Raw genomic sequence first — 21,714 nt, forward strand, 5'->3', positions numbered from 1 at the left:
CATTCGCGAACAGAAAATTTTATGTTCGCGACATCACTAGAGACCGCATTATTTTCAAAGAAGAGAAAAAAATTCGAGATTTGAACAAAGAGGCGATTTTTAAAAATCCTACAGAGATAAAGATAAACGTTTCTGATGCCAGAAGTGTGGGAGGAAGACTCCAACGTTTTTTTCAGGCATGGGAAAGAACCACAAGCAATCCCTGGGTTCTAAGGCTGATTCAGCATGGCCACAAGATAATATTCACAGAGAAACCAAGAGCAAACTTTCTGGTCTCGACTTACCAGTCTTCAAAAAAATTGCCCTGTTTTCTCAAACCATGCTACTCTTGCAAAAGAGGGTTATAGAGAGAGTGCCAGAAAAGCAAATATTTCAGGGAGTATACTCAACATTATTCCTGGTTTCAAAACCAGACCACTCCTTTCGTCCCATTTTGGATTTAAAAACCATCAACTGGTTTATCCCGTAACAAAGGTTTCGCATGGAATCAATCGCTTCTATTTTTCCTCTTCTGCAAAGAGGCGACTTTATGGTAAAAATAGACTTGAAGGATGCTTATCTGCATGTTTCGATTGCTACTGCTTCAAGGACATTTCTAAGATTTGCAATAAAAAGGGAAAAGTCCTTTGACTAGCTAGGCTAGTGTATTCAGTGTCCACTACAGTCCTGAAGGACTCATCTGATCTCTGCTGTAAGGACAGCACCCCAAAAAGCCCTTTTTAGGGCTAGAACATCTGTGTAATGTAATTGCAGTTGCCTGCCTGCCAGCTTGTGTGTCAGGCTCACAGCATATACTGTGCCCACTTGCCCAGTGCCACCACTCACTCACTGGTGTCACAATAGCTTGCATTTAAACAAAAACAAACTTTTTTTTAATGTAGTATAATAGCACTCAGTTCCCTTCACTAGTGTGCGTTTCAGGTCCTGCCAGGGCACAGTGTCACACCAATGCAACTCATATCTGGTGTAACAGTAGTGTACATTTAAAAAAAAAAAAATTACAATTTTGACTGTAATAGATTGAATAGCAGTTACTTGTCTGCCAGCGTGTGTGTCAGGCTCACAGCGTATACTGTGCCCACTTGCCCAGTGCCACCACTCACTCACTGGTGTCCCAATAGCTTGCATTTAAAAAAAAACTAAACTTTATGGACTGTAATATAATAGCAGTTAGTTGGCTGCCAGCGTGTGTGTCAGGCTCACAGCGTATACTGTGCCCACTTGCCCAGTGCCACCACTCATATCTGGTGTCACAATAGCTTGCATTTAACCCCCCAAAATTTTTTGGGACTGTAATATAATAGCAGTCAGTTTCCTTCACGCGTGTGCGTTTCAGGGCTTGCCAGGGCACAGTGTCACACCAGTGCAACTCATATATGGTGTAACAGTAGTGTACATTTTAAAAATAAAACACAATTTTGACTGTAATAGATTGAATAGCAGTTACCGTATATACTCGAGTATAAGCAGAGTTTTTCAGCACATTTTTTGTGCTGAAAAAACCCAACTCGGCTTATACTCGAGTCAGAGTCTGTATTATGGCAATTTGCATTGCCATAATACAGACTGGGGGGAGAGGGGGGCTGGCAGAGCTGTACTTACCTGTCCTGCAGCTCCTGTCAGCTCTCTCCTCCTCTGCGACGTCCGTTCAGCACCTCGGTCAGCTCCCACTGTAAGTCTTGCGAGAGCCGCGGCTCTCGCGAGACTTACACTGGGAGCTGACAGAGGGAGCTGCACAGACCGCGTGGAGGAGGAGAGAGCTGACAGGAGCTGCAGGACAGGTAAATACAGCTCTGCCAGCCCCCCTCCCCCCCACTGAACTACCAATCCCACTGGACCACCAGGGAAGGAGCCCCCCTCCCTGCTATGTATCAAGCAGGGAGGGGGGACGAAAAAAAATAATTCATAATAATAATAATAATAAAATATTAAAAATAATAAAAAAAAATATAATATTAAAAAATAAAAAATAATAATTAGTACAATAATTAATAATATATCAAAATGCCCACCCCCACCAACACATACACAAACACACACTGCATCACACTTCATTCATATACACACACTGCACTCACACACACTGCACTGCACTCATACACACACTGCACTCATATACACTGCATTCATTATATACACACACTGGAAATAAATATTCAATTAATATATACGCACACACACTGCACTCATACGCACACACACACTGCACTCATACGCACACACTGCACTCATACGCACACACTGCATTCATTATATACACACACACACTGTAAATAAATATTCAATTAATATAATTTTTTTAGGATCTAATTTTATTTAGAAATTTACCAGTAGCTGCTGCAGATGCCCCTTAAGGGTGAAATATAACTAAATAAAATATAATTGTGATTGTAAATTAGTTGAAAGAGGCTAGAAGACTACAAATTCCTATGAAAGCTAAAAACACCCTGACATTTACAATGAAAACTACCGAACTACACGTTCTTCTAAAATTACATTAAAGTGAGGTGCACGAAAGATAAATAACTGAACGGATCCTAAAATGAAAGCGTGTCAACTTGCAAAAAGTGAATTTAGTGATTTATAGTGTATGCAAATCCACGAACAACCTATCTCTAATGACCAAGTAGAACAGAAGACTAGTGATGTACCGAACGGTTCGCTGGCAAATAGTTCCCGGCGAACATAGCGTGTTCGCGTTCGCCACGGCGGGCGAACATATGCGCGGTTCGATCCGCCTCCTTTTTGTCATCATTGAGTAAACTTTGACCCTGTGCCTCGCAGTCAGCAGACACATTCAAGCCAATCAGCAGCACACCATCCCTAGCAGACCCTCCCACCTACTGGACAGCATCCATTATAGATTCATTCTCAAGCTGCATCCTTAGTGAGAGGAGGGAAAGTGTAGCTGCTGTTGATTTGATAGGGAAATGGATAGCTAGGTTAGTGTATACAGTGTTCACTACAGTCCTGAAGGACTCATCTGATCTCTGCTGTAAGGACAGCACCCCAAAAAGCCCTTTTTAGGGCTAGAACATCAGTCTGCTTTTTTTTGTGTGTAATGTAATTGCAGTTGCCTGCCTGCCAGCCAGCCTGTGTGTCAGGCTCACAGCATATACTATGCCCACTTGTGCCACCACTCACTCACTGGTGTCACAATAGCTTGCATTTAAAAAAAAAAAAAAAAAAAAATTTTTGACTGTAATAGATTGAATAGCAGTTAGTTGTCTGCCAGCGTGTGTGTCAGGCTCACAGCGTATACTGTGCTCACTTGCCCAGTGCCACCACTTATATCTGGTGTCCCAATAGCTTGCATTTAAAAAACCCAAAAATTTTTGGACTGTAATATAATAGCAGTCAGTTTCCTTCACGAGTGTGCGTTTCAGGGCGTGCCCAGTGCCACCACTCACATCTGGAGTCCCAATAGCTTGCATTTAAAAAAACCCAAAATTTTTGGACTGTAATATAATAGCAGTCAGTTTCCTTCACAAGTGTGCGTTTCAGGGCCTGCCAGGGTACAGTGTCACACCAGTGCCACTCATATCTGTTGTCACAGTAGCTTCCACGCATAGTACCACTAATCGAAAAAAAATGAAAGGCAGAGGCAGGCCACCCCGCAGGGGCCGTCGTGGTCGTGGTGCTGTGATTCCCTATGGCCCTAGAATAATGCCCAGTGTTTAGAGGCCACCTACCCTGAACTTGAAAAGTTCTGAGGACATAGTTGACTGGCTAACACAGGACACCCAATCTTCTACAGCTTCCGTTCGGAAACTTGACGCACCATCCTCCTCAAGCTTAGCTTCGGGCACCTCTCAAGTTACCACTCGCCCGCCTGCCACCACCACCAACACTAGAACCACAGCCGCATCACTTGATCTGTCAGAGGAGTTATTTCCACATCAGTTGGAAGAAATGAGTGATGCGCAACCATTATTGCCAGAGGATGTAGATAACAGGGATATGTCTCAGTCAGGCAGCATTACACACGTACGTTGTGATGATGATGATGTTGTACCCGTTGCTGCTTCCTTTGCTGAGTTGTCAGATACAAGTGAAGCGGTTGATGATGACGATGCGTCCGTGGATGTCGCGTGGGTGCCCGCTAGAAGAGAAGAAAAACAGGGGGAAAGTTCAGATGGGGAGACAGAGAGGAGGAGGAGGAGACGAGTTGGAAGCAGGGGGAGGTCGTCGCAAGGAGCTAGTGGCACAGTCAGACAGCATGCATCGGCACCCGGGGTCAGCCCGACAGCACGCCAATCAACGCATACTGTTGCCACCACCAGAATGCAGTCATTGCAGAGCTCAGCAGTGTGGCATTTTTTTGTGTGTCTGCCTCTGACAACAGCGATGCCATTTGCAACCTGTGCCAAAAGAAACTGAGTCATGGGAAGTCCAACACCCACCTAGGTACAACTGCTTTGCGAAGGCACATGATCGCACATCACAAACGCCTATGGGATCAACACATGAGTACAAGCAGCACACAAACTCAAAGCCGCCATTCTCCTCCTGGTCCAGCATCTTCAGCCACGTTAACCACTGCTGTCCTCCTTGTCCCCTCTCAACCATCCGCCCCTCCGTCTCTCGCCTTGAGCAGTTCCTGCTCATCTGCCCACAGTCAGGTGTCTGTCAAGGACATGTTTGAGCGTAAGAAGCCATTGTCACAAAGTCACCCCCTTGCCCGGCGTCTGACAGCTGGCTTGACTAAACTCTTAGCCCGCCAGCTTTTACCATACAATCTGGTGGAGTCTGAGGCGTTCAAAAATTTTTTAGCTATTGGGACACCACAGTGGAAGGTACCCGGACGAAATTTCTTTGCACAAAAGGCAATCCCCAACCTGTACTCGATTGTGCAAAAGGAAGTAATGGCATATCTGGCACACAGTGTTGGGGAAAGGGTCCATCTGAACACTGATACCTGGTCTGCAAAGCATGGTCAGGGCAGGTATATCACCTACACTGCGCATTGGGTAAACCTGCTGACGGCTACCAAGCATGGAATGCATGGCTCTGCAGAGGAGTTGGTGACACCGCCATGACTTGCAGGCAGGCCTGCTGCCACCTCCTCTACTCCTCCTACTCCATCCTCTTCCATAACCTCCTCGACTGAGTCCTCTTCTGCTGCTGCGTCTTGTTCCACATCAACGGCACCCCCCCAGCTCCTCTTCCACATCCCGGATACGGCAGTGTCACGCCGTCTTGGAGTTGACTTGCCTGAAAGCAGAGTCACACCGGACCAGCACTCCTATCCGCCCTGAACGCACAGGTGGATCAGTGGCTGACTCCGCACCAACTGGAGATCGGCAAAGTGGTTTGTGACAACGGAAGAAATTTGTTGGCGGCTTTGCATTTGGGCAAGTTGACACATGTGCCGTGCATGGCACATGTGTGTAATCTGATCGTACAATGCTTTGTGCATAAGTACCCAGGCTTACAGGACGTCCTTAAGCAGGCCAGGAAGGTGTGTGGCCATTTCAGGCGTTCCTACACGGCCATGGCGCACTTTTCCGATATCCAGCGGCGAAACAACATGCCAGTGAGGCGCTTCATTTGCGACAGCCCGACACGTTGGAATTCAACACTCCTAATGTTCGACCGCCTGCTCCAACAAGAAAAAGCCGTTAACGAGTATTTGTATGACCGGGGTGCTAGGACAGCCTCTGTGGAGCTGGGAATTTATTTGCCAGTTACTGATCACTCATGCGCAATGCCTGTAGGCTCATGCGTTCTTTTGAGGAGGTGACAAACCTAGTCAGTCGCACCGAAGGCACCATCATACCATTTGTTTTCTTCCAGAAGCGTGCCCTGCGAAGAGTGCTGGATCAGGCCGTAGATGAGCGTGAAGAGGAAGAGTTGTGGTCACCATCACCACCAGAAACAGCCTGATCAGCATCGCTTGCTGGACCCGCGGTCCTACGCATCGCCACAGCCCTTCGGGGTCCACCCTCAGAGAACGACTCGACCGACAGGTAGCAGACTACCTCGCCTTAACTGCAGATATCGACACTCTGAGGAGCGATGAACCCGTTGACTACTGGATGTGCAGGCTTGACCTGTGGCCTGAGCTATCCCAATTTGCGATAGAACTTCTGGCCTGCCCCGCTTCAAGTGTCCTGTCAGAAAGGACCTTCAGTGCAGCAGGAGGTATTGTCACTGAGAAGAGAAGTTGCCTAGGTCAAAAAAGTCTAGATTACCTCACCTTTATTAAGATGAATTAGGGATGGATCCCAAAGGGACTGACAGTGGGCGATACATTCGACTAAAAAAGGCCTGATGAGGGGGACGTAACGGTGTCGCGGCTGCCGGCCTGCCGCTTGATATTTAAATCCCTAGCTCACCCCAGTACCTTGCCCTGTCGTGGTTTCCTGTTCCTGGTTTCCTGAGAGTGCTTTATCATTGTGAATCTGATTTCCTGGTATCCTGATATTGGCTTTTCCCTGGTTATTCTGAATTCTAGTTTCCCTGACTTGGCTTGTTTAAACTGTATTTTCTGGCTTCCTTGACCTCGGCTTTCCCTTTGACCATTCTCTGTCTCTAGCGTATTAGTCCGGCCATTCTAAGGTCCGGTTTACCTTCTGTCCTTTTATTTTCCTTCTCTTGCCTATGTATATGTTTACATAGTTTCTGCGTGCTGGACCACACTAGTAGTCGTAAAAATTGGGATTAAACTGATAAGAATAGTACTACTTAACACAACACTCCTATCTGGTGGCACATTAGATTGCACTCGCAGTGCCCCAAATTTGAAGTAGGAGGACCGACCAAGCATCTTTTTCCATCTCCCGGTTCCTAAAATCGATGTGTTAGTCAGTGTTTCCAGCCTGGGATTTATCCCTGGCCCTACAAGCCCTTTGTGTTCATCTCTTCGAACCTTTGGAAGAAGTCCTATTAAAAATCTTGTCTCTTAAAGTTACATTCCTGGTGGCCATCCCATTGGCCAAAAGAGTGGGAGAACTGCACGCTCTGTCCTCCTTGGATGAATTTACAATTTTCCACAAAGACAAGGTTGTTCTTTATCCAAGGCCATCTTTTCTACCTAAAGTTTTGTCTTCAAAGAATATTAATTAGCCGATTATTTTGCCTTCGTTTTGTAGTGAAGCCTCATCTCCTCAAGAGCTCAAATGGCAGAAGTTGGACGTCAGAAGAGCTTTACTTATATACCTTGCCAGAACAAAAGAATTCAGAATTTCGGATCATCTGTTTGTTAATTTTTAGGGTAACTTCAAGGGGAACGTGGCTTCCTGCGGCACCTTATCCCGTAAGCTCATTCAAGTTATAGAATTGGCATACTCAACAGAAGGTGTTTAGGCTCCAGTTACGCTTAAGGCCCATTCCACCCGAGCTATGGCTACCTCATGGGCAGAAAACGCTTGCTTCTCCAGAGGTCATCTGCAAAGCAGCATGCTGGTCTTCTTTTAACACCTTTTTCAGGACATATTCTCTGCCTCTGAAGCAGCTTTTGGGCGTAAGGTGTTACAAGCTGCCGTGGCATAAGTCCTGCAAGGATGGGGATCTTGCTATATCCCGATGGTACTGCCACCATATGACAGAAAAAAACCCAGAAATTTTACTTACCGTGATCTCTTTTTTTCTTAATATGGTGGCAGTATGGCTTCCCTCCCTCTATATTAAATATTTTTTGCAGTACAGTTGGTCTGTGTTTCTTTCTCTTGCTACTTACTGGGGTAGGTTTTGCGGTACGGCTGTTTTATAGGACAAGGGGGAGGGTCTTCTTGATTATAATTATCTTGTTAGATGCTTGTCCACAGGGGAGGAGAAAAACCCGATGGCACTGCCACCATATTAAGAAAAAAATAATTTACGGTAAGTAAAATTTCTGTTTTTTCCAATCTCCCAGTATTTTGGAAGAAGAAAGATGGCACACTTTAGAGGTATACTTTTCAAAAAAATTTTAATAAAAAAAAAGTTTTTTAATAAAAGTATTTTTTTCTATTGAAATAGTATGCTTCTTTTTTTTGTTTAATTTCTACCTTTATTTAGCGTGGGTATTACCATATTGTGATGCTGTCATGGATTAGCCAGGAATTTAGAAAACGCAATGGCAGCATCAGTTTCTCCCCCAAACCTACCCCCTTCTCTTATTGGTCTCTTTCTTTTCTGAGCACATTACAGGACCATAGGCCTAAGAAAGTGGATGACATATTTATGAATTATTTCCTGTCCTAAACAGCCAAGTGGATGGAGCTAACCCTACTGTGATGCTGCCCTGAACATATCCAGGAAAAGAAAATTCTGATAATTATAAAATGTTTTTTTTTTTTCTCTAAATTAATGACATGCATTCACAAAAGCTGCAAAGCATCACAGTCCAAGATATGTATCTTTATATGGTTCACAGATGTTTACTTACCTACAATTGGACAAATGGACACGTAGATCTCCAATGGTCTCTGACTCTAGCATTCGCACCTTGTACGTGTATTCTCCATTTTCAGACTTTATGCGCAGTGTGGAAACAGCTATATTTTGATCATACCTGTTGTAAAATAGAATTCAAATTAAGGATCATTAAGTCATGTATTTTTAGCAACATTTATTTCTGAAACCGAAATCTTCATCGCATCAGTAGCTGCAGGAACCTAAACATGGTGACTTCCATCCAAGAAGGAAAAGTTGTCTTATCTTAAGCAGTGGCTTAAGTGGGAGCCCCAGTAACAGGCCACCTCAGGGCCCCCCGAGGCTGGCAGTGGCTTCACTTTGCCAGCGGGCACGCGAGGTAGCACTCTCCCTGGCTGAGCACTCTCTGCCCAGCTCCCTCACTCGCACCGCACTGATACCGGAGACGGAAGATCACGTCATCTGACTGCTCTGGCATCAGTAAGCGCCGCGCGAGGGAGCTGGGCAGAGAGCGCTCAGCCAGGGAGAGTGCTCCCCCACGCGCCTGCAGGACTGGCCACCGGGCAGCCCCACTGGCCCCATGGGAATACCCTCAGCACTCCCAAAGGTAGGGAGGCTGGGGGATTAAATGTAAAAATATAATAATATATGAGTGTGTTTGTGTGTGTGTGTTACTGTGTGTGTGTGTGTCAGTCAGCGAGTGTGTTACTGTGTGTGTGTGTCTGTTAATGAGTGTGTTTGTGTGTGTCAGTGAGTGTGTTACTGTGTGTCTGTTAGTGTGTGTCTGCTAGTGAGTGTCAGTAAGTGTTAGTGAGTGCTACTGTGTATGTCACTGAGTGTGTTAGTTTGTGTGTCTGTGTTTGAGTGTGTGTCTGCTAGTAAATGTCAGTGTGTGTGTGTTAGTTTGTGTACCAGTGAGATCGTATGTTTTGTGAGTGTGTATGTGTGTGTCAGTAAATGTGGTTGTCAGTTAGTGTTTATGCGTCTGTTTGTGAGACTGTGTGTGGTTAAAACCCCTTCAGCACTTACCTTTCTCCAGCGCTGAGCTCCTTTGGCGCTGGGGATCTATCCGCCCCGATCCGCCTCTCAGCTCCGAACGCGCATTCAAACCGCCCATAGGAAAGCATTACTAAATGCTTTCCTATGGATGTCCAGCGGAATCGCCTCTAGCGGCTGTCAGTGAGACAGCTACTAGAGGCTGGATAAACCCTCTATGAAACTGCTATGTTTTCAGCTGCAGGGTTAAAACTAGAGGGACCTGGCACCCAGACCACTTCATTGAGCTGAAATGATCTGAGTGCCTATAGTGGTCCTTTAAGTGTATGTGTATCATACACTGGCGTGCACACTATGGTCGCAAGGGTCGCACCCCTACAACCAGGTGCCTGCCGCAATGTGTAGCAGCCCCAGCCCGCGCAGAGTAAGCGCCGGGGGAGGGGGGGATAAAGGAGGCCCACGGATCAATTTTCGCACCGGGGGCCCATGGATCGTGTGTATGCCACTCATCTTAAGTACACTTTAAATGGTAGTTATCCATATTCTTTTAATTCAAAGCAACTGAGCGGTGGGTGGGGGCCCTAAATAAATGTAAAAAAAAAAAAGTGAAACTTACCATTTGACGTCTTCTTTTTTCTAAATTCTTCTTTCTTCAGCCCCCAAAAAGGGCAAATAAAAATCCATCATACCCGTCGCACAAAAAAAAAAAAAAAATTAATCCATGTTCACCCATGGAGGGCATGCCGCATACTGAGCTCCGCAGGGCGGGTCAAGGCTTATAAAGCCTTGCCCCGCCCTGCAATTAGGCTTAGAACACATTGATTGGTTGGTCTGGGGGAATTGTCCCCCAAAACAAGGACAGAAGGTGCCTGTAGCAAGTGTGTTAAAAAATGATAAGCTTAGAGTCATGTCTACAAATGCTCGCAGTTTAGGGAATAAGATCAATGAACTTGTGGCAATAATGGCAACTGATAGTGTAGATTTAGTCGCTGTTACTGAGACATGGTATAATGAGAAAAATGACTGGGACATAGCAATACCAGGGTACTCTTTATATAGACAAGACAGGGAAGGCAAGAAAGGGGGAGGGGTGGCCCTGTATGTAAAGGATAGCATAAAATCTAGCCTAATAAAGGTTAGTGAGGCGAACATAGAGTCCGTTTGGGTTACATTAGAATTTGGTAATCACACAGTAACTCGTGTAGGTGTGATTTATAGGCCCCCAGGACAAATTGAAGAGTTAGATCATCTACTAGTTGAAGAAATAGCTAAAATGACAATGAAGGGGGAAGTTATCATCATGGGTGACGTTAATCTTCCTGATGTGAATTGGAAAACAAAAATAGCTACTTGTGCCAGGAGCACACATATTCTAAACTCCCTACTGGGATTGTCTCTAAAACAAGTCGTTGAGGAGCCAACTCGTAAAGAGGCCATACTAGATTTAGTGTTAACAAATGGAGATTTGGCATCAGATATTACTGTAGGTGAAAGTTTAGGATCCAGTGATCATCAGTCAGTGTGGTTTAATATAAGAACAGTGACTGAGTCACACCACACAAAAACAAAAGTTTTAGACTTTAGAAAAACAGACTTTTCTAAAATTAGAATATGTGTAAAGGAGTCATTATCAGACTGGAGCAATTTAAATGGAGTCCAAAAGAAATGGGATTATTTAAAAGTTGCACTACTGAAGGCAACAGAAAATTGCATTAGGCTTGTCAGTAAAAGCAAAAAATTCAAGAAACCACTGTGGTACTCCGCAGATGTGGCCAAAATAGTAAAAAATAAAAAGTTAGCATTTAGTAATTATAAAAAAAACCAGAGTGAGGAAGACAGAATGACCTATAAGATTAGGCAGAAAGAGGCTAAGCAAGTTATAAGAGCTTCCAAATCACACACAGAAGAGAAAATAGCACAGTCAGTAAAAAAGGGGGACAAAACTTTTTTTAGATACATAAATGAGAAAAGAAAAGTAAAACAAGGATTAGTTAGATTAAAAACAAAAGAAGGAAGGTATGTAGATGAGGATAAAGGTCTAGCTGACTGCCTCAATGAATATTTTTGTTCGGTATTTACAGATGAAAATGAATGAAAGGGACCTCAGTTAAGAAAAAGGATAAATGAGTCATTTATTACACGTGAGTTTACAGAGGAAGAGGTTCTATTTCAACTGTCAAAAGTAAAGACAAATAAGTCAATGGGACCTGATGGAATACACCCAAAGCTATTAAAAGAGCTTAGTGGTGTACTAGCAAAACCATTAACAGATTTATTTAACCAATCATTGATAACAGGAGTAGTCCCAGAAGATTGGAAGTTAGCGAATGTTGTGCCCATTCACAAGAAAGGTAATAGGGAGGAGTCGGGCAACTATAGGCCAGTAAGCCTTACTTCAGTAGTGGGGAAAGTGATGGAAACCATGTTAAAGGATAGGATTGTTGAACATCTAAAAACACATGGATTTCAAGATCAGAGACAACATGGGTTTACTTCAGGGAGATCATGCCAAACTAATCTTATTGATTTTTTTGATTGGGTAACTAAAATTATAGATCAGGGTGGTGCAGTAGACATTGCTTACCTAGATTTCAGTAAGGCTTTTGAAACTGTTGCACATAGAAGGCTTATCAATAAACTGCAATCTTTGAGTTTGGATTCCAATATTGTTGAATGTGTAAGGCAGTGGCTGAGTGACAGGCAACAGAGGGTTGTAGTCAATGGAGTATATTCGAAGCTTGGGCTTGTCACCAGTGGGGTACCTCAGGGATCTGTACTTGGACCCATTCTCTTTAATATTTTTATTAGTGATATTGCAGGTCTTGATGGTAAGGTGTGTCTTTTTGCGGATGATACTAAGATATGTAACAGGGTTGATGTTCCAGGAGGGATAAGCCAAATGGAAAATGATTTAGGTAAACTAGAAAAATGGTCAGAGTTGTGGCAACTGACATTTAATGTGGATAAGTGCAAGATAATGCATCTTGGACGTAAAAACCCAAGGGCAGAGTACAGAATATTTGATAGCGTCCTAACCTCAACATCTGAGGAAAGGGATTTAGGGGTGATTATTTCTGATGACTTAAAGGTAGGCAGACAATGTAATAGAGCAGCAGGAAATGCTAGCAGAATGCTTGGTTGTATAGGGAGAAAGAGGGAAGTGCTAGCAGAATGCTTGGTTGTATTAGCAGTAGAAAGAGGGAAGTGCTCATGCCATTGTACAGAACACTGGTGAGACCTCACTTGGAGTACTGTACACAGTACTGGAGACCCTATCTTCAGAAGGATATTGATACCTTAGAGAGAGTTCAAAGAAGGGCTACTAAACTGGTTCATGGATTGCAGGATAAAACTTACCAGGAAAGGTTAAAGGATCTTAACATGTATAGCTTGGAGGAAAGACGAGACAGGGGGGATATGATAGAAACATTTAAATACATAAAGGGAATCAACACAGTAAAGGAGGAGACTATATTTAAAAGAAGAAAAACTACCACAACAAGAGGACATAGTCTTAAATTAGAGGGACAAAGGTTTAAAAATAATATCAGGAAGTATTACTTTACTGAGAGGGTAGTGGATGCATGGAATAGCATTCCAGCTGAACTATAAGATAAGGCCAGGGACTAATGAAAGTATTTAGAAAACTGGGCAGACTAGATGGGCCGAATGGTTCTTATCTGCCGTCACATACTATGTTTCTATGTTTCTACGTAGAGTGCTCTGTGTCATTTTACACAGTGTGGGAAAATTCAAAAGAACTTTCCCACGCTTGTAAAATGACATTGAGCACTGTGATTGGATGGCTTGAAAACCATCCAATCACAGTGATCTGTCATTTTACACAGCGTGGGAAAGTTGTGTTCTAAGCCTAAGTTGTGTTCTAAGCCTAATTGCAGGGCGGGGCAAGGCTTTATAAGCCTTGACCGGCCCTGTGGAGCTCAGTACGCGGCGTGCCCTCCATGGGTGAACATGAATTAATTTTTTTGGGCGCTCTTTTTTTTTTTTTTGGGTATGATGGATTTTTATTTGGCTTGTTTGGGGGCTGAAGAAAGAAGAATTTAGAAAAAAGAAGACGTCAAATGGTAAGTTTCATTTTTTTTTATACAGGTTAGTTATTTTATTCCCCCCTCACTATTTTTAGGGTGAGGGGGGTAGGTAGGGGATAGAATGTTTTGGGTGTGGGGGGGGGGGGTGACTAGGGGCTTGGGACCCCTAGTCACCTTGATGGGGGGGCTTAATTTAGGGCCCCCACCCACCGCGCAGGGGTGGGGGCCAGGGGGGGAGGACAGTAGGCCCCCCTCCTTATTGTTTTATCAGGGCCCCCACCCACCGCTCAGGGGTGGGGGCCAGGGGGGGGGGAGGATAATAGGTCCCCCCCCCCTTATTGTTTTATTAGGGCCCCCACCCACCGCGCAGGGGTGGGGGCTAGGGGGGGGAGGACAGTGGGTCCCCCCCCCTTATTGTTTTATTAGGGCCCCCACCCACCGCGCAGGGGTGGGGGCCAGGGGGGAGGACAGTAGGCCACAGGCTGCTCACTGCTTACTAGACATGCCCCTACTCGCGGTATAGCGAGTAGGGGCATATTATTTACTAATACTAAGTAATCTTTACTTAGTATTAGTACATTTGTTTTATTAGGGCCCCCACCCACTGCGCAGGGGTGGGGGCCAGGGGGGAGGACAGTAGGTCGCCCCCCCTTATTGTTTTATTAAGGCCCCCACCCACCGCGCAGGGGTGGGGGCCAGGGGGGGGGGGGGAGGACAGTGGGTCCCCCCCCTTATTGTTTTATTAGGGCGGGGGGGGGGGAGTAGGCCACAGGCTGCTCACTGCTTACTAGACATGCCCCTACTCGCGGTATAGCGAGTAGGGGCATATTATTTACTAATACTAAGTAATCTTTACTTAGTATTAGTACATTTGGCTGAAAGACCAATTTAGGTCTTTCAGCCTTTTAGTAGATAGCTCCCTGATACCGTGGGAATTAGGGAGTTATCTACTAAGCGGCTGCAAGATGCGCCCACGGCAATGAATAGGATCGGAGTTTCATTCATTAGAATGAAATTCCGATACGATCAAAGTACCGAATTGCATCCTAACACCAATGGAGAAACAGTGCTCATTCTGTTAGGATGCAATTCGGCAGCTTTGCCGGCGTTCTGTCTAAGTGACAGGACCTTCGGCAATACTGACAGGAAGCATTGTGGGAACAGGGAGGAAAGCTAGGGATCATGGGAAAATTACTCTGACCAGCGGAAATGAAGCACACTTTGCTCCTCCGCTGGTCTGAGCTGGTCAAGCGGAGAAATCCTCCATAAGACAAAGAGTCCCTACTTTGTCTTATGATTTTAAAGAAAACTAAAGAAGACAGGAAGAAAAGAATAACAGATCCTGAGAGAGGGGGAGAAGAGGAAGAGATTGAGGAAAGGTAAGTTCGGCATGACAGTGCCGCTTTAAAGCTCAGCTGGCAGTGTCCACCATCTATAAAAAAAAAAGTGTATTCAATGCAATCTGTAGCTGAGACCTATGACAATCACAATGTGGCTAATTGAAACATTATTAAGCTCCACCCTGTAAGCTGGGGCTCTGATTCGGATGACTGAGCGTATTCTGTAATTATTGTTACATCTGTAAAAGGGACAACCCCTTACCCAAATACAAAAATCACTGTTTAGTAGCCATACCCTCAATGAAAACATGCATGCTTTTAATTATGCACTTTTTAAATTGAGTGTATACATAAAACAGCTTGCAAAAGTTTTCTGAAGCTTTGTAACTGGAAAGTCTGTGATTGGACAGCCACAGAGTCTGGGCTGTGTTAGGAGGGGGTGGTTTGCAAAAGCTTCAGACTATCTATTTTTCAACAACATTTTTCAACAAAATTTCAACTATCAATTTTTCAACAAAAGGGAAGCCTCAGTCTTTATTCTCAAAAGTGAAGTTACTATGAAAAGTCTATCTATGTAGCATATGCACATTAACCACTTAAGGACGCATGACGATAATTTTCCGTCGAGCTTGTCCTTCACTTAAAGACGCATGATGGAAATGCAGTACTTTTCCAACGGGTACTCTTTCCCTGTTGGTAACTGGAAACCGCAGGAATCATTTGATTCCTGGGGCTTCCATCTGTCACCTGGGGCCAGAATTAGTGGACCCAGACTGACCGATGCTCTGTTTGCAGAGCTCAAAGTGAGCGCTGCAAACAGGATTTAAATCCCCATTGCTACAATGTAGTGTGAGCAGGGTTAAATACTTGCTCACATCATGGAGTCTCAGGTATCAATGGATACCTTTGGATCCCCTCTATCAGCTGAGGTCATTTTTAGTGACCACAGACATTTTAAGGAGCTACTTGAAGTGCTGGAAGTCAGCACGGCATGTAGCTGCTTAAATAACCATTTAAATGCCTATATGTAGATCCTACATATAGGCACACCAGTAAACCCAGGTATTATTAGAAACTGTTATTCTGTCCATTTGTAGTGGCCCCAGACTGACAGGTGAGCTGCATGCAGAGCTCAATGTAAGATCGGCATGCAGCTCTTTTAATGTGGATGTAAATTCTCATAGAGAGGATTCGGGAGCCAAGTATCTGACCTGAACGGTCGCATCTCATCTGAGCTCCATGAAACTAGGCCTGAACTAAGCGTAAAACTCAGCAATAACCCACAAAAATTGATCCTGTTGGACCCCCGATCAACCCACACCAGTATGGGGTGCAAAATAAAAAAACAGAAGGCTGACAAACCAAACCTGGGCATGAACATAGGAGACCTGTGGCGGCAGGCACATGGCATCCCAAGATGGCGTCTTAGCCCGACGACAGCTCCAACTTCTCGGATGATCACACCCTGGGGTCTGGGGACCCTTCTTATGCTGGGCCCGCAAAGACCAATAGTGACCCCGGCACCAACCTCGTCCAAGAAGGACTCATCACCGGTAACCAAGGCCGACATGCAAGAGCTACTGTCGGGCCTCCGAAAGGACATCCACGTGGACGTTACCGCACTCCGCACAGACCTCCAAGGCCGCATGGGGGCTCTGGAAACAGACTCCCACAACACCAAACAGCAAGTAACTCACCTGCAAACAGAGATGCGGTCGCTACAGAAACAGCACGCCGACCTGGAACAGAAGTTTACGTCCATGGAAGATGCTAGGCGAACTACAAATCTAAAGATTAGAGGGGTAGTGGAGACAGTGCCGGATGCAGAATTACCGCACTTTGTAAGACGCCTACTGGGCACAATCTTGCCCCCTAAACAGGCAAAAATGATGACAGAGAACTTGTTCAGGATTCCTAAACCCAGCAAAGCCCCTGTTGCGGCTCCCAGAGATCTGATCGTACGCTTCCAGACTAGACAAGACAAAGCTGCAGTGACGAACGCCCTACGGGGACACTCACCCTACACGTTTGAAAACTCTTCCCTCACATTCTTTGCAGATTTATCGGGTAACACGCTGAAGTGGCGAAAATCCTTGCAGCCTTTCACAACGCTGCTCCGCTCACACAACATCACCTAGCGGTGGAAGGCGGCCCAAACTCTGCTGATCACCCACGAGGGGACCTCCTACCCGGTCCACAAGTTGGAAGAAGCGGCTGCAATCCTGGGGAACCTGGGTCTCCCACCCGACTCAATCTCCAAAGCCATGAACCAACTGGCGAACGCACCACACAACTGGGATCCGGCGAATGTCGCCATCTTCGTACCCGGAGGCCCGCCAGAGACCACATACGCTATGGTCACAGCATGAGGGCACAATGCAAGGGACAGGCCGCACTCCACTTGTAGCCAGTACGCGGTCAGGACAGTCCGTGTGAAGTCAAACACATCTGACCGAATTATGTTTAATGCTTAAATATGTTAGCAATATGCTTTTTCGCTATTATTTCTATTTCTAATTTGTTACTTATACTTTTGCTTCTAACCCACGGTTCAAAGGGGCCCACATTGGTCCGAAACAGACCACCGGAGGACAGTGACCACTGACCGGTAGGATGTATTCAACCCACTCCTCCCAACAAGACCCCCAGACGGGCCAACCCTAACCGTTAGGAGGACACCTTACGGAAGAACACACAACCCACGGTTTCCCACCCCGGAGCAGTAAGCACCAAAATACTCTGACCATCACCCACACAAAGTCTTCTCCACCCACATAAAGTCTTCTCCCCCCACACACCCCAGGGGCGACACACTCACCTTACAGCCAACACTATGGGCAACATTTCGACTACCGGGCATTGAGTGCTAGCCACAGTGACAGAGCCTCCATCCACCTCCGCATACCCATAGGCCCCCAGCCCGCTACAAACTTACCTACCCACCGCGAGTAAAAACAGCGGACACGTGACTGGCGCTTACACAGGGCGACAAAAACACCCCATGGCAAACCCCACCACTCACTAAAATCCCCAACATGCTACATGAGAAAGCCATACCCCCGTAAGCGGACCGGCAGGACAAGCGTCAAGCGTGAACAACACCCACATCCCCCCAGCTAAACAGGGCTACAGGGGGACACTCACCCACAGTAGCGCTTAGACTAGCAGCTGACCTTTAGAAATGTACTATGACCAACAGACAACCCATATGTACCCACACTCGAACAGATGACTATCAATCCCTATAACTAACAATATGCTACTGCTTATGACACCTTACAATATAAAATGTGTACTGTTAAGCATACCTCACCATTGTTATATTATATTCTATGCTAAATGAAACGCAAGCAATTGCTGCTGGGGCACTGCTGGCGAATATGTACAGTTAAATACATGCACCAAAAATAACGAATTAAAAAAAAATATTCCCATAGAGAGAAATGCAGTGTAAACAGGGTTAAATCCCTGCTCACACTAGGAAACCCAGATATCAATAGATACCTGGAGCTCCCCTCTGTCAGCTGGGGCCATTTTAAGTGGCCTCAGACTTTTTGATAAGCTGCATGCAGTGCTGGAAGTCAGGCTGCATGCAGAGCCCAAAGTGATATAGTTATTCAGCTCTTCAAATGGGATTTAAATCCCAATAGACAGCAATGCAGAGTGAACAGGATTAAATCCCTGCTCACATTAGGAAACCCAGGTATCAATAGATACCTGGGGCTTTTCTCTATCAGCCGGGACCATTTTAAGTGGCTTTAGACTCTTTGATAAGCTGTATGCAGTGCTGGAAGTCAGGCTTGCCTGTGTCTGCTTTATATAAATATATACTTTTGTGTAGCAATATTGTTTTCTGTGTTGGCTATTAAGCTTACAAGACAAACATACCAAATTCTAAAATCGCTAGACATTGAAAAATATTTTTACTCCTAGTATTTTGTGAGCTGTAACTACAAAAAGTACATCGTAATCTTAGACATTATATATTCTGTAAATCAGAACAACCAAATTAATTTATTTTGAATTACTTTCGTTAACCTGCACAAATTAAGCACACATTCTTATTGCCAGAACTGTAAAAAACAAACAACTGTTTCCCTTTTTTCTTGCATTTTTTTAGAATACATAAGAATTTATATATGTATGTCACATAAAATGAAAGCTCTTTTTGTCCTTTAGAAAATGGTATATAATGCGTGTTGGTGCAGTAAATGATAAAGATGCAAATTGCGGTTGAACACAAACGGCAAAAAATGCAAAAATTGCTTGCATCCTTAAGGGTAAGTCCAGCTTCTGAAGCGATGTCCTTAAGGGGTTAAGAAATTGATGTGTGAACTAATGCCCACCTTTTTTCCACTTCTTCCACAAGGAGGGATTCCACCTGTATCTCGTTTAGCTTCTCTTTTGCACCTGCCTCCTGCAAGTCAGAGAACAATCAAGATAAGATATGTGATAGTCGAGCAAACCCTGTTTTAACGAATTTCATTACATACCTGCAAGACTTCTCTGATTGGACCACGGATATCCAAAACTTTCCCAGCACGAACTACAGACTGAGGAAGTTTGTTCAAGAACTGATCAACAGAAAGCTGCAGACCTAAGTATATGAAAATGCAATGCATAGTAAAAGTGAAATCTCACAGCACATTGTTGCATACAATAACTGCACATGAGCTCTCTTTTTTTTATTATTATTATCTATATGTTTAGTACTAGTTCTGCTTTTACCTGGCAACTCCCTTGTCTCTTGTACTGAAGATGTTGTAATGCCCACTGTCTGACCATGGCCAGGAAACTCCCCCCAAGAATGGTGCTCTCTGAAAACCACATTACGTTTGTCAGTGACCTGCAGAAGAAATTTTTATAACGTTCAAAGTTCAGTTTACAATGCTGTAGTGTTGCTGAACTTTAAATTAGGGATCGACCGATATTGATTTTTTAGAGCCGATACCGATATTCTGTGAACTTTCAGGCCGATAGCCGATATAATTTGCCGATATTCTGTACATTTACCATTTTGAAAAATAAAAACTATTTCTAAAGGTAAATGCACAAAATATACATGCCAAGTGTAGTGGATGCAGTGTGTTTAGACAGGGGAGCTGTGTGTGTTTGTGTAGTGTGTGCAGTGGATGCAGTGTGTATATAATGAAAGCAGAGTGTTTGTGTAGTGTGTGGGTAGTGTGCGTAAAGTGAATGCAGTGTGTGTGTAAAAGTTAATGCTGTATATACTAAATGCAAAGTGTGTGTTTGTGTAGTGTGTGTATATTTATATAATGCAGAGTGTGTTTTTGTATAGTGTGTATATAGTGCAGTGTGTTTGTGTAGTGTGCATTATATAAACACACTAAACACACTGCATTATATAAACACACTACACAAACACACTGCATTATATACACAGTGTGTTTGTGTAGTGTGTGTGTATATAATGCTGTGTGTTTGTATAGTGTGCACACTACACAAACACACTGCATTATATACACACACTATGCAAACACACACACTGCATTATATACACAGTGTGTTTGTGTAGTATGTGTATATAATGCAGTGTGTTTGTGTGAGGGGGCATTTTTTATATTTTTATATTTAATTATTATTATTTATTTTTGTTGTCCCCCCTCCCTGCTTGTTGCCTGGCCAGGGACGGGGGTTATGACAGTCCCTGGTCGTCCAGCGGCAATGGCTGAGCTGTGGGGGGGCGGGCAGCAAGCATTTACTCACCTCCTAGCAGCTCCTCCAGCTCCCTGTGTAACTCTCGCGGCCAACGCAGAGCGTTGCCATGGTAACCTGTGGCAACGCTCTGACGGCCGCGGGTCTCACGAGAGTTACACTGGGGAGCTGGAGGAGCTGCTGGGAGGTGAGTAAATGCTTGCTGCCCGCACCCCCAGGACCGCCGGGCTTGTAATAAGCTCAGCGGTCCTAGGAGGTATTATCGGCAATATCGGTATCTATATTGGCCGATACCGATATTGCCGAAAATACAGAATATCGGCCGATTATATCGGTAAAACCGATAACCGGTCAATCCCTACTTTAAATATTATTTATTTTTTTATTTTTTTATGTGGCAAAAGTTAAAATGTAGTTCATATGAACTAGGATTTGTCATCTTTACAAGTTGTGCTGCTCAGAGCTGAGCAAACATATGTAGAGCTACAGCTAATAAGTGGCACCAAAACATACGTAATCAGGGATCTGGTTAAGTTCCTTTATAATATATTGCATGCACAATATTGGGGCATTTTCAAAGCTAATTCGTTTATAAAGGTAATTATAACCATTACTCATTGGAAAAGTACTCATAGAATAATGCTCATAATCAGTGTTAAGAATCCACAAACCAATTATCACAAAACTGCAAATGTGTACACTAATTAGCTACAACAGTAAAACCATAAGCTTAATATCGTATAGGTCCCCCACATGTTGCCAAAACAGCTATGATGCATTGATGAGTGGATTTCACAAGAACTCTGACCATGTCCGGTGGTATTTGGCACCAAGACATTAGCAGCAAATCCTTTAAGTCATACAAATTGCAGTTTTCTTGTTTCCACACATCCCACAGATGCCGAGTGGGATTAAGATTGAGGCCACGGCAACAAATTGAACTCTTTGTCTTGCTCCTCAAACTATTCCTGAACATTTTTGCAGTGTGCATTATCTTGCTGAAAGAGGGCACTGCCACCATGTAACACAATTGCCATAGTGAATCCTGCTGCCATCTCTTCCCGAGGTAAACGACACACACGCCCATCTACTAGATCCAAAAGAAAACCTGATTCATCAGACCAAGCAATTTTCTTCCATTGCTCCATAGTCCAGTTCTGGCACTCAAGTGCTTTCAGGGTGGTTAAGCATCATCGTGTGCACTCTGACCAATCTGCAGCTATGCAAAAAACTGCAATGCACTGTGTGTTCTCACACATTTCTATCATTTGAGCTACAGTAGCTCTTCCGTGTGA

At 44.4% G+C, this 21,714-nt stretch overlaps 1 protein-coding gene across 1 annotated transcript in view; it reads right to left on the minus strand.

Moving 5' to 3' along the window:
- The window catches only part of UBXN11 (UBX domain protein 11), a 96,477-nt gene that overhangs the window by 23,121 nt on the left and 51,642 nt on the right, over positions 1-21,714 (minus strand). The window contains exons 9-12 of the mRNA XM_063453305.1: positions 19,472-19,589; positions 19,237-19,340; positions 19,090-19,160; positions 8,372-8,497 (exon numbers count right to left, since the gene is read on the minus strand). Coding sequence (XP_063309375.1) covers positions 8,372-8,497; positions 19,090-19,160; positions 19,237-19,340; positions 19,472-19,589 — 419 coding nt within the window. The remainder of the gene's footprint in view (positions 1-8,371; positions 8,498-19,089; positions 19,161-19,236; positions 19,341-19,471; positions 19,590-21,714) is intronic.

This window comes from Pelobates fuscus, chromosome 1 (genome assembly GCF_036172605.1).
Source record: "Pelobates fuscus isolate aPelFus1 chromosome 1, aPelFus1.pri, whole genome shotgun sequence".
NCBI lineage: Eukaryota > Metazoa > Chordata > Amphibia > Anura > Pelobatidae > Pelobates > Pelobates fuscus.